We start from the raw sequence: 12,843 nt of genomic DNA, 5'->3' as shown, positions 1-12,843 counted from the left end.
GGTGTTAAAAGAGAAGTAAACCCGTCCGAGTATCTAAGCTTGCTGCTAGATATCCTCCCACGCTCCGTATGCTTCGAACCAAGTGGTTATGACTCCTCAAGCTCCACGCGCAATGCCTCGTACAGCGACAGAATTAGAAAAAGCTTAAAGTTCAGTTCATCGGCATGTAAAAATAAACTCAGTTATTCACAGATTAGCACAATTAAACACACATATACATATAAACCCCAGAGACACCAAAACCCTGATCCCCAGCGCTAAGTCCAGGACTTAGAAGAACGACGTTAGCCCGGAGGTAGCGCGGGCGCACCGCCCCTGGATCGCAGCGCCCAAGCTGGCCACCCTGCTCCCACGGACCGGGGGCTCGGCAGCACTGCCCCACCGCGCGCCTGCCCCCCGCGCGGACGCCATCCCGACCCCTCTCGAAAAGGGGTCTGCCCTGGAGCACGGCGGAGGCCCCCAGGGGCCGCGCTGCCATCGGCGCTAGCGCACCGCCGGGGCTTAATTCGGAAATCACGCAATTCCGTACTCCCCTCCCCAGCGCCCTAGGGCTTCACGTACTAACTCTACGGTCCTCCTCTGATGAGCTGCTTTCAACACGTTTTGTTCCTCTTTATTTCCTGAACACAATTCAAATTCCACACAGAGAACGGTATTAATTTTGGTACAAGTTTTTCTGTGGTACACATTGTTAGGGGGTGCGAGCGCTTCATTGTTTTCCGAACACAGTAATTCCATCTGACAAATGCAAAAAAGCAGAGGGACACTGAACCCAGAGCAAAACAAACAGAAACCCCACAGTGGTTCCCGCTGATTCAATTCGGAAAGGAACAGCCATGGAGGAAAACAGTTTTCAAGGCAGCACTCAAGTGCTCTACTGTTAGCCCACGACTCTTTTTGCAGCACTGCCTTGTTCACCACAAATCCAACTTCCATAGCAAATGAGTAATGCCTCCGGCGGACAAAATTAGATCTTCGTTCATGTCTCAACTAGGCTGATCCGTCAATTTACTGCACATCCACCCTGCGCAATAAATAAGGATCCTGAGAAGGGGGAGGAAGTAAATCACATTTTGGGTTCCCTTTGCATTGCTATCAGTCACTAGCAGGAAACAAGACAGGAAAAGCAGCCTTCGTGTTCTCAGCTTTGGGGCTCAGCTCCAGCACCACCTAACATAGTTTAGAGCTGCAATTGCAATCTTGCTCAGTCCTGGGCTCAGAATTTGCTCAGTGCAAAGGAATTTTAGAGATTTTAGCATTTAATATGCATATCAAAAGAAAATCCTCAAAGGCCTATCATTTTTAACATGGTCGGCCAGATTTTCACAGGAATGACATATATACAAACACTGATACACAGGCTGCTCCCTTGAAAATGTACAGTTTCTGTTGTAAAGCATGTAAATATTTAGTTGTTTGGGGGGGGGAAGTCTAGCAATAACTTGTATTATTGGCGTCATAGGTAATATTTAGTTTCTTCTAATTTTTGGAGGGCTTATTCACATTTGTAGTTGTAGCTGCTGAAAGGTCTACTTGCTCTGTCACCTCAGGTTTACCTCGCTAAGGAGAAATCCTTCTGAAACCAATAATAAGCTCCATCATGCATAATGCTAGAACAATACAGTCCTCACTTTAATTACGTTTATGGGGTTATTGTGGGGAAGGCTCAAAGAAGAGATGAAAATAGAGAGAACGTGAAAGTGAGAAGTACTACAAGGTACAGAGAATATTTCAAGCAAAGGTCACTGAGAAGAAACCTATAGATACTTAAGGTGCAAAAAGTAATGACTAAGCAAAACAAAATGTCAAATCTATGACAGGTGACAAAAAGTCCATGAAGGCAGGAATTAGAAAGATTTAACTGTGTGCAGAATATCTTCATTTTTTTAACCAAAGTCAGATATGTACACTTACGAATTATGAATTCAATAGTACTTCATACATTCAATAGAAAGTTAAACACCAAAACTAAAGTCAGTTATAGACTGTATTTAGGGGAAAAAAAATTGAAAAATAAGAGAAAAATCTTGTTCTTTTACTGCAGTGAACAGGTATGTACTAAAGCATTAGTCTGCAAGAAAGGCATGAAAGGAACAGCTGCATTAAAAAACCACAAAGCTAAATAAATCGATCTTGATAGACAACAAGCAGTTGTCCAAGCAACCCTCCAGGTCCTCCTAACAAGGAGGGTAAGGAGTCTGTGCAATCCAGTACAATGAGGTCTTCTCATTTTTCTTTTACAATATGCAGACTTCTATTACTTGCTTTCACTTCTGTTGCAAGACTTGCAGAGATCTGATTTAAACATTTAGTTTGTATTTAATTTTAATTTATTAAGCCCTTGCATATCAGTGTCAGATGTTGTCTTACTAGAAATCTTCGTATCACCATAATTCAGTAGCTAATTGCTTTTCTCTTCCCCCATTTGTAGCGTGGAATTGGATTTTAAGCAGCAAGAAGATAAACTACAGCCAGTTTTGAGAAAACTTCATCCCATTGAGGAAACTCAGGTTGCACCTTTGCCTTATTCTCAGGAGAGTTACTCCTCAACTCCCAAGCAAAAATCCAAAACTGAATCAAAAAAGCATGGAAGATGGAAACTCTGGTTCCTTTAACCAAGTCCATTACACATGGAGTTCAAGGCCTTCTTTGAGAAATATATGGAATCCTATCAATCATCTAAAATGGGATCTTGGTAAATTGATCAGTGTTATCAGCCAATGTTGTTCTGACTATTCTGGCAGCAGTCAGTTCTCATCACATGTACCAAAAAGGCCTTTGTACCTATAAACTACGGTTCAGGAGCGAGGCATTAGAGTAATACCTTGCCAACTTTTATTCGCAGTTCACCAATGTGGGATGTAAAATCTGAATTGAAATTTGTACAAAGATGGAAAGTAAAACTATTTTTTTCCCTTTAGATCTTAAAGCATCACATTTTAACCTGTTAAATTGTAGGCTATCATCCTGTACCCAGCTAAATATCACTATTGTTTTGAAGCCTTTTGGGGGTTTGTTTTATTGTCTTTGAACACCAATGAGGGAAAAAAAAAAAAAAAAAAAAAAAGAGGCAAGCCTTACGTTTGCAACGGTCTTCAGTTTTACAAATCCATGTGGATCGGTGAGTGCAGATTTTCAGCACAGATAACCTGGACAAAGCACAATTTTTCATGTGGTCTAAGACCATGAATAATCAATCTCAAAGACGTGACTATATGTATATTTGCCTTCATGTATTGTGAAATTCAGAGTTATCACATTTCAACATTATACCATCTTTTCTAATTTAGCTATGACCTCATCACTAGACTAACAAGTTTGCTGTTCATCTCCAGTAGGTAAGCACGTAGAAGTCTCCCAAGTCAGGACATGCCTTTAACCACATCAATTTGACAGGGTCAAGGCTATCAGACAATAAAATGTCCTAGATCTGTTTTTTAATCTTTTGGTACCCAAAAGGTCTAAATGAAACATTCTGGAACAGGGGGAAAAAAAAAAGAAAGAAAGAAAAGCATACTATAATAAATGCTCTATCAGTGGTTGGCATTTACCATAATTTAGTATCTTTTTGTAATAGTCTTTGGAAAACCTGTACACAATTGCAGAAGGCACCAGAAATTTTATAGCATGCATTATGCTTTGAAACCTGTTTAGAAGGATGAGGCAATTTTCAAGGGTATTTATTTAGCTGGACTTCTAAGATGAGCTTCCCAACAAACATATTATAAATTTATATGTAAATGATCTATTAATTGTACTTGCTAGCCAATACTCTTAGGGAAGAAACGTGAATCAATTTTTTCCCTTTTTTTTAATGACACTTAAAATCTTGCTCTGAATCACTGCAATCCTTTTCTTTATGTATTTGCTAGTGTTTTTAAACTCTTATGTAGAATAACTGGGAAAAAATGCTTAATGCTAGAACTGGCTAGGGAGTGGGAATCTTGCCTTTTCTTTTCTAAAAGAAGATAATTTGAGTAGTACAGTCTCATGTGACAAACTGGTTCAAAAATATTGGGTTTGATACTTCATATCCCACAGTATCATTAAGGTATTTATTCTTCAGCCTTTAGGTGGAGGAAAAAAAGGTGGAAGAAACATAATAATTTACAGAAGACTTTGCATTTACTAAAAACTTGAAATATTTTCATTTATGCTATTTTTCCTCTCAAGATCGAATCAGCGACTAATTTTACAAAAAAAAAGGAATTTTTTTTCTTTGCTTTGGGGAAAAAATAAGAAAAATAATACAAGAACACAGATATGGAAGATGTCTATGTCCACTTCAAAACCAACTTCAGTATGCTTTAGTGAAGAACTCACCTTTGTAGTAAACTTCAAGAGGGCTACAAGTTCTCATACGTAAGTAAACAATATCCTGAAATACTTCTGTGAAAGCTAAAGGATTCAAAAAGGTGATCCTGGGTACCAGGAAGGAAGTGCAATTGTTTCATATGGAAAAAAATGTTTCATGTATTTTATATCGTTTTTAATTAAAGCTGTAATCTGTTTACAAAACAGCCCACCTTACATGTTTTAGAAACCCAAATATCAAAAAAAAAAAAAAAAAAAAGTATTTTTCCTAAACAAAGAAATATCAAATAAGGACATAAGAAGAAAATACAACAGTATTCAATATTTTAAAATAGAGGCAATGATTAATGAACTCATGCATGCAAACACACCAGGCCTTTTAAGAAAATAAAATCAAACCTCTCTCAATGGGGAACAATTACAAATAATTGGTATCAACTAATCAGCAGCTTTTCCCATAAACCTATTCTAAGCGTTTTTGTGTGCAGGGACTCTGGCACAAAACTCTCTGAAATGTTTTTATGTGTAGTTACTGATTCCTCCAGGGACCAGTATTCTGTAATCGTTCAAAATGACAAAGGAAGTTTCACTGGTGAAACATTTGAGAGCTAAAAGTGAAGGTTCTCACTGAGTGTTCTACACATGTCCAGGCTATTTTCTTAAACAAGTTGCAAATTTTTAATTTTTTACATTTTTTTAAAATGAAAAAGCTAACATACATATAGTCTTGCTTAAAATTACATATTATGTTATATCATACCATACAATGTAATTTGTAATAAAATGTTTTTGCAAGTGTGTAAAATGTATCATATTGTATTACGTTTAGGATCACTCAGGCTCAGGTTAGATATCGAGAGAAATTTAATTCTTTAGAGCTTTTAGTTAAATGTGACTGACTTGGAGCTATTTTTACCCTAATGTAGATCTTGTAAGAATGCAGGTATAACAGAGAAAATGCATCTTCACTTTCAATGTGGCACATAACACAGCTTCACTGAATTCACTACAGTATCATGCACTTTCATACACCAATTTACTATGTGCACTGCTCCCATATCATGCTTAAAATATTTTCTAGTCAATAAATACTGCAGTGATTTTATATTACCTGCTATTTTCTGAGTCTAAACAATTTCCATTAAGCAGTTACATTCTTTGTTTTAGAACTACTAGGAAACACACTTCGTGTAAGTATCACTTGTTTCCTTAAAGAATCACTGTAAAAGCAATTTAAAAAAAATCAGGATTACCTGAAAAAAACCATGATTAAAACCGAAAAATCATATCATAAGTACAAAGTGTTTGCTTTTTCTTGCTTCAGATGCAAAACAATCGTCTATGCTGTTAACTTTGCTCTATGTTCTAATGTTTAATCACTTTTAAAAAGTCAAGTAGATTCATTTTCATGAACACTTTAGAAGTCAAGAACAGTTTGAGATTATACTATTTCTTTAGCATCTGTGTGATAGCACACATTATGTACTACTACTTGAATTTGTTAACTGGATTGCCACAAAAATATTACTGCTATACCTCACAATTCTGTTCTAGCAAAATGAAACAGATTGCATGAAACAATTTTTAGTATTATTTCAGTATCCATAAAATACAACTGCTGTTTATTAAAATAACTGGAGTGCTAGAAACAGGCTGCCATTTTATTAAGGTGAATGCAGTTTGTTTAGATAAACATTGGTACAGCATATTCATACCCATTTGCTGCTTCCGCAATATTATTCATTTTACAACATAAAAAAGCCTTGATATTAGTGATGGAACAGAATCATTACCATCATTCAAATATCACTTCAACTTCTGCAACATCAGTTAGCATCACAACCTCAAACATTTTTGCAAGGAAAATACGCAAATTAATACAAGTATGATTTCTTACATCGTGAAAGTGCAGTGAAGAAAATGAAGCATTCTACATAGTAACTTGGAACTCACTGTACCTTAAAATCCTTAATTAAGGTTAGAAAGGCAAATTACATCATCTAGTTTGAACTCATAGATAATGCAAGCTGTAGAACTCTTTCCAGTGTCCCCACCAATAACTCATGTTTCTCTTAGCTACTCCTTCCAGAAAAGCATCTTGTCTTGAAGATCTCATGAAATGGAGCACCCACCACTGTCTGATGGGTTATTCCACTGTTTACTTCCCACGCCCAAAGCGCGTGCTTAAAGTTCTCACCTTCCCATGCCATCAGTCATTTTCTTTTCTTTGCCCCTTTGACAGGTGCCGTTTTCACACCACAGAAATTCCCCTTCAGTACAACCAAGGGGCACCTCTACATCTTCTTTCTAGTCACCTGGGAAGGCTGGAGTCTTTCACTTCTCTTATCCTTAGTTACTTCCCCACTTAACTTTCTGGTAATTTTTGCAGCTACTCAACTTTGATCTTACTGCATTCTTTTTAAAATGTAGGGGAAAAAAATGAGAAAAACATCCCATTCATCAATAAAGCCAAGAAATCCTCTCCCATCCACTATGTCCTGTTCATACATGTCCAGAGAATCCAAAAAGCATTTTTTTTTTCCTGCAGTAGCACAGTGAGCGTTCATGCCCACTTCATTTGGTCACCATGGACCACTAAACTAAGCGTTTTTCAGAGTCACTACTCTTAAGGACAATCTCTCAGGAGTACAGCTACTTCCCATATCTTTTGCTTCTAAACATCTGAGTTGGCATTTGTCTGGCATCTCAGTGGAATTTGAATTGTTCCACTATATGAAGGAATCAAGATTATCTTGTAAGAAACAATGACCCCAGAGCTACACAAAGCTGCCAACTGAAGCATCTTCCAAAAGTGGTGTATATATAGCAACCAAAACCCCAGGTTGGGTGAACTTTCTGAAACTTAAGGCTTCAGCAACTGAGCTTTTTTTTTTCTTGGCTTTGTAAGTGAAAAACATAGCAAGCTGCTGACCACAAATAAGCTGGGAGCCCACATGATTCGTTTCGGCCTTAACATCCTATCCGGTCAGCTTTGATTTTCTGAAGGATGCTAATATGTTGCCTTACAGGGAACCTAACATTTTTCAAAAGTTACTAGACAAGAGATTTAAAATTATACTTAGGGAAGACTCAAAGCATGTTTGGTATACTTTTTCCAAGTAACATTTTTTCCATTACGAAAGAGGTGGTGATGGTGGTATAGGTAAATTCTTACTGCAACCAAAGCAGGGCTGACTCTAAGCACATCAGACAACTCAGAATGCAGCCTTGCTGCTTCCACTACCAGTACAAGGGTTAGAGCACATTTCTCCAGAATAAAACAAAATAGACCATCAAGGAGCCAGGAATGGTCACAGACGGCACTAGAGAACGCACACATGAAAATATGGAAGGAGGCAAAGTTCAAAGTCGTTTTGATAAAAAGGTCAGAGTTCTCACACAAAGCTTGCACTTTATTCCCTATTCTAATGACTGCACATAACTGAGCAATAAACTGCACAACTGCTAAAAATTATATCCAGTTCTTGCCTTTGCTCTAAATACAGCCTTTTTACCCATTTAACAAACAGATAAAGTAAAATCAAAGTGAGAATTTCAGGAAAAATGGAGTCAAAAATAGCTAGTACTAAAGTTGTAAAAAGGTGTTCTCTGATATCATTTGATACGGCAGGCTGGGAAGTAATGCTAATTTCCAGATATATAAATCCACTGCTTTCACTGAAAACAACACAGGTAAGTCAGTCAGATTGTGCTTAACTCTTAGTTAATACTAATGGTCTTCTGATTAGTTCTGAAAGAACTAATACTTACGCTCTTCCGCACTAGCATAAAATTGATATTTTCACAAGTCCTAGAGGCTAGAAGACAGACAGCAACGTCACAAATATTACCTTTAACAAATATATTGCTACCAACTTCCACCAAGATTACAGTCAAACCAGATTTTATTCTGCCCCTTCCCGCTCTTTTATTCATTGTCTACTTTTCCTTTTTGTAATTGCTCTTATTTCAAGATAATTCTCATTTGAAAGTATAAGATAAAAATAGCTATTTACCCTTAGTGATTATACAGTTCATGAATGTCCATATGTCACTAGTTCCACAGGGATGAGAATCAAATTATATAAGGAATGTGAAATTGAACAAACTTTATTAACACTGTAAGCAGATTATGAATTTATGTTCTTGCATTGCTACCTAAAAGAAAACAAGTTTTATCTCTGATGAAAAGGATTGCTGTTTGCATTTGTTAGAGCTTTGCAAAGCAAGATCCTCATAGGAATGTTTCCAGATTGAAACCATCAGCTGATATCTTAATGGATATGTAGTGCAATTTTAAAGTAGTAAATACCAATCTTTCAGTATTCTCTCTCAAGATCCTTTTCTATATTTAAAATGCATTATACAACAATGTCAGGCTTTGGAAAAGGTGACATAGCTAAGCACTTTTTCAAGGTGTAGACATGCCATTTTTACTCTATCAATGTAAGCAATTTACTCCATATATAAATTTAACTAAAGTTCTGTGTTTTACTCCTTTCAACCAAGCGGCGGGGGGAAAGTAAACCCTACTCGAACTTTGCCTCCTTCATCTAAAAGGATAAAGGATCCTTCTAAGGATCTAAAGAGATCCTTTACTTTAAAAATAGCTGCCTTCTACTTGTCCTGTAGAGTTAATTCTCTTCAATTCCAGGTCAAACAATGCCAGCATTGACAAAAGAATAGTTCATGCATAAACTCAAATTGGTGCTAATCCAAGAGGGGTCAGGTTATACTCCCAAACTAGCAGCTGCATTATATTCTTCCTACTTTTTGACACCACAAAAATGAAGTGTTACTAGCTGATCACAGGAGGATCCTTTCAGCAATGGACTGAATTTTAAAGTAATAGTAAGTGTTCCTTGAAGATACCTAGTCCCATTAAGACTTATTACCTAATTATAGTGTCTGCAGAAAGAATCATTTCAAGCTATATTCATGATCACTGTGTGTACCTTTAATACAATTGTATTGAGTTTAAAATATATTCAGGAGACATTTTCAAATATAATTTGTTAAATTAAAAAGGGATAACTAATATCTAAATCATGTTCTTCAAAACAGGAACTAATTCACGTACTGTATAACTGTAGAAACTTCCTGTATTCATGTCTTAAGTCCTATTTCACAGATGGGAGAAGTAGAAAGAAGTTTTGTACTCTTGTACAAAACAGACAATTTAAGGTATCTGTTCTACGTATTATCAATAATTTCTATGGTTATCTATACAAAAAGTAGTGACAATACTTAAGTCTTTGGACTTCTTTTTTTCTTGTTACTAGATTCCAGCATTAACAGTCTGAAAGAATGACAGCTACTTATAACTACTTATTGCTCCAACAATGGATCTGGTGATCTATTATCATTTTTGGGTGACAAAAACTATTATTGCAAATCAGAGTGATGAAAGTAGAAGATAGGAAAAATGTTAGTGCATGAAGCACTGAAAAACAATGAAATTGTATTATACTTGCAGACACCAGCACAAATATATGCCAAGTAAAAGGGACAGCAATAGGTGAACTAAGTAAGATGGATTGAGGACAGACAACCTTATAATAAAAAGGGAAATATCACTGCCTAATTACTGGCAGAAATAAAATAGGAGAAAAAATAGTGGACAAGGAGACAGACAGTGCTAATGCACTCAGATGTGACAAATACTTCTGAAGAAAGGATCATGGCTTTTGCTGGGCTTAAAAAGATAGAGGACGAGGGGGAAGGTAGACTCAAACACATCCAAACCAATCAAATAAACAAGGACAGCTACTCAGACAGATGAAAAATCCAGCCCACTTTGACCTGTTTTCTGTGTATTAAAAGCCAGCTGTGGATGCCAAAGAGTATAGGGACAAGGTAAACACAAAGTGAGACTCCCCAGAACACACTTCCATCTTCTAGAGGTCTATAGCTAATGGTCTTTACCTGTTTTGAATATGAACAGGGTTGTTTTCCCCATTACTTAGCCCAATATTAATGACCCAGTTAGAAAATTAACAGGCTTCTAAATCACAGTATTCTAATAAGCCATGCCACTGCAAAGTCTTGTGCTAACTTGCAATTATTGTATTAATCTTTTCTCTGGATTTTCAGAAAAGTAGTAGTTTGGGGGTCTACAGTCATTCAAATACTGCAGCTATCCACATTACTTGCTTTTTTGACTAAGACCCATCTAAACGCTTGCAGAATCAAATGATTGCCAAGGGAGTAACAGACATGCAAGGCTGTTTCATTTCCACATTTTTCAGCTGGTAAATTACAAATACCTCACTCTGGTTAACAAACATCTCAAACCTGCTTCATCACTTGGTCACCAATATTTTTAAAGTAATTTCTCTCCCCTATGTAAGCTACATAAAAATTACAAGCCAACATTTTACAGCTTACCAAACACTGAAAGACAGTTACAGAGGTTTTGATTGCTTTGCATCACTTGGGATTTAAATCCTATTACGCTCAGGTTCAAAAAGATGTGACAAAGGTATTTAAGTTTACATCAAGAGACACTTACAATGAGCTCTGAATCACGTCCCATGGAAATGACTGTTCTATTTACTGTCCTCAATAGCTTTTCCATGATTATCTGGACATGTCGTTGTGTTGGTCCCTAAGGAAAAAGAATAAATTGATGGTAATTAGATACAAGATACACCACTATGATTCAAATATTTATCTTTGCCTTTAAAGCCATCTCTCTTGTGAAAGTTAAATAAAACATCACTTACTGCTGTTGATCAAAAAGGAGAAAATTAGTCTCTGATTTTAACAAAGACCATCCAAAGTCTATTTTATTAATACACGCTACTCAAATTTAGGTGTACTGTTGCAGTTATCTAAATGAAAAGCAAGCCTAAGACATTTAGTTACTTAACATCTTCATTTTCCAAAGTCATTTTTTCCAACTTCAAAAGCCTACAGTCATCACCAAGGTTTGGCAGTCTATTCTGCAACAGAGATTCAACTCAACCGTAAGAAAACAACAAAAACAAAGCAAAATTTCAGGTAAGGAGCCTCAATTTCAGGCAATTATTTCAAAATAATATTTTTATATTAGAAGTGATTTGCCACTATTTTTCTGTGAGAGTTGAAAAATATTCATTGCAACTAGCCTTTTAAGAAGTTCAGGAACCTCAGGCAGAACAAGGTCTACAGAAGCTGAAGCCAAAAAAACATGACGAGGGGGAAGAGGGGGAAAAGCAACAACAACAACGAGCTTCATTCCAGCTTTCCCTTTATAAACAGGCTTCTTCACAATTTTCATTAGTCTAAAGGAGTAGACTTCAGAGGTATGTGTGGGAAAGGAAGGGAAAAAATTCTACGGCCAACATTTAGAAGCATTTTCCTATATAACTACCTAGAAAAAACAGTATCTTTGCATTGCTTCTTGACCATTATACAAACTTCTGATGAACCAATTTCTTCCTCGCCTTCACATCCATGCAATAATCTCCCCAGCTGATCATCAGATTATACTTAAGTATCAAAGACACATTTGCATATATGAAAACAATATATTTGCATATTTGAAGAACGATCCTTCATCATCCACAGCTACCGTTACAATATAGACTTTTCTTCCTGCTGCTGGCAGATCTGTCTTTGGAATAAAGCTTACATTTCTAATACAAAAGTATCTTCAGGGAGAAATGCATCTCTGTCTCAGTACACTGTTCCTCTCCACCCTTTGGCTCTCCCTTCTCTCCTAGGATTTTTCTCTTAGGAGTTTCAGTTTCTCTGCATTCCTGGCTCTTCTGCTGTCCTGTCCATTTTCAACGTTTTTATGTCCCTTCTCACTTGCAGTGGCTGCCTCCTCTCCGCACATTCCCTCTCCATCCCCCTTCTCTACTGGCAAAGGGATCTCTCGCTCCTGGATGCTCTGCAGCCGGCTCACAGCCGGCCGCTGACAGGCGGCAGTGGCCAGCTCTCAGCTCTGCTCCCGTCATTCCTGCAGTACTTTTCAGCCAGGCTCACCTCCATAAGCAGGAGAGTGGAAAGACAGTAGCTGCTGCTGCAAGAAACGCAGTCAAAGTGACAGGAAGCAGCCAAGCTGTCAGGAATTCCTTTTTTTAAAAAAAATAAAAAACCAACAACAACAACAACAAGCTGCTCCCTGAAGCAGCCATGTCTGACTACTTCAAAAAAAAAGAAACAAAACCAGAAACAATCCAAAAACATAGTCAAGAAAGATGCAATGTAACTAGCTGACCCCAGAGGTCCTTTCACACTAAATTAGTTGATGATTCTACATAGGACTGGCGGTTCAGACAGCAGCCTCATCGGCCCAAATTTCTTTATTGTTCTAAGACAGCATCAAGTTCTTAAAGTTTTCCAGTAAAGCACCAATATTGGCATATTTGTGTGAAGTCAAGAAAAGACAAAAACAGACTATTATGCAAGATACATACCTAGATAGCAGCGCAACACAGGTTCTCATGTGCAGCTGTATCTTGCCTTTATATTCTGAACATTAAGACAACTATATTAGCTATCACCTTCATACAGAAGAAGCCACATCCTAAGTCATGTTAT

General features: G+C 37.1%; 2 protein-coding genes across 2 annotated transcripts in view; one reads left to right on the top strand and one right to left on the bottom strand.

Moving 5' to 3' along the window:
* The window catches only part of INSYN2A (inhibitory synaptic factor 2A), a 44,870-nt gene extending 39,802 nt beyond the window's left edge, over window positions 1–5,068 (top strand). The window contains 1 exon segment of the mRNA XM_085299116.1: window positions 2,432–5,068. Within this exon segment, the coding sequence (XP_085155242.1) occupies window positions 2,432–2,615 (184 nt within the window). The 3' untranslated portion in view covers window positions 2,616–5,068.
* The window catches only part of DOCK1 (dedicator of cytokinesis 1), a 332,981-nt gene that overhangs the window by 191,500 nt on the left and 128,638 nt on the right, over window positions 1–12,843 (bottom strand). The window contains exon 27 of the mRNA XM_085299124.1: window positions 10,826–10,921. Coding sequence (XP_085155250.1) covers window positions 10,826–10,921 — 96 coding nt within the window. The remainder of the gene's footprint in view (window positions 1–10,825; window positions 10,922–12,843) is intronic.

Source organism: Rhea americana, unplaced genomic scaffold (assembly GCF_003343005.1).
Source record: "Rhea americana isolate MKP2758 unplaced genomic scaffold, rheAme1 scaffold_145, whole genome shotgun sequence".
In the NCBI taxonomy this organism is placed as follows: Eukaryota; Metazoa; Chordata; class Aves; order Rheiformes; family Rheidae; genus Rhea; species Rhea americana.
This window is presented reverse-complemented; position numbering and strand designations above follow the sequence as displayed.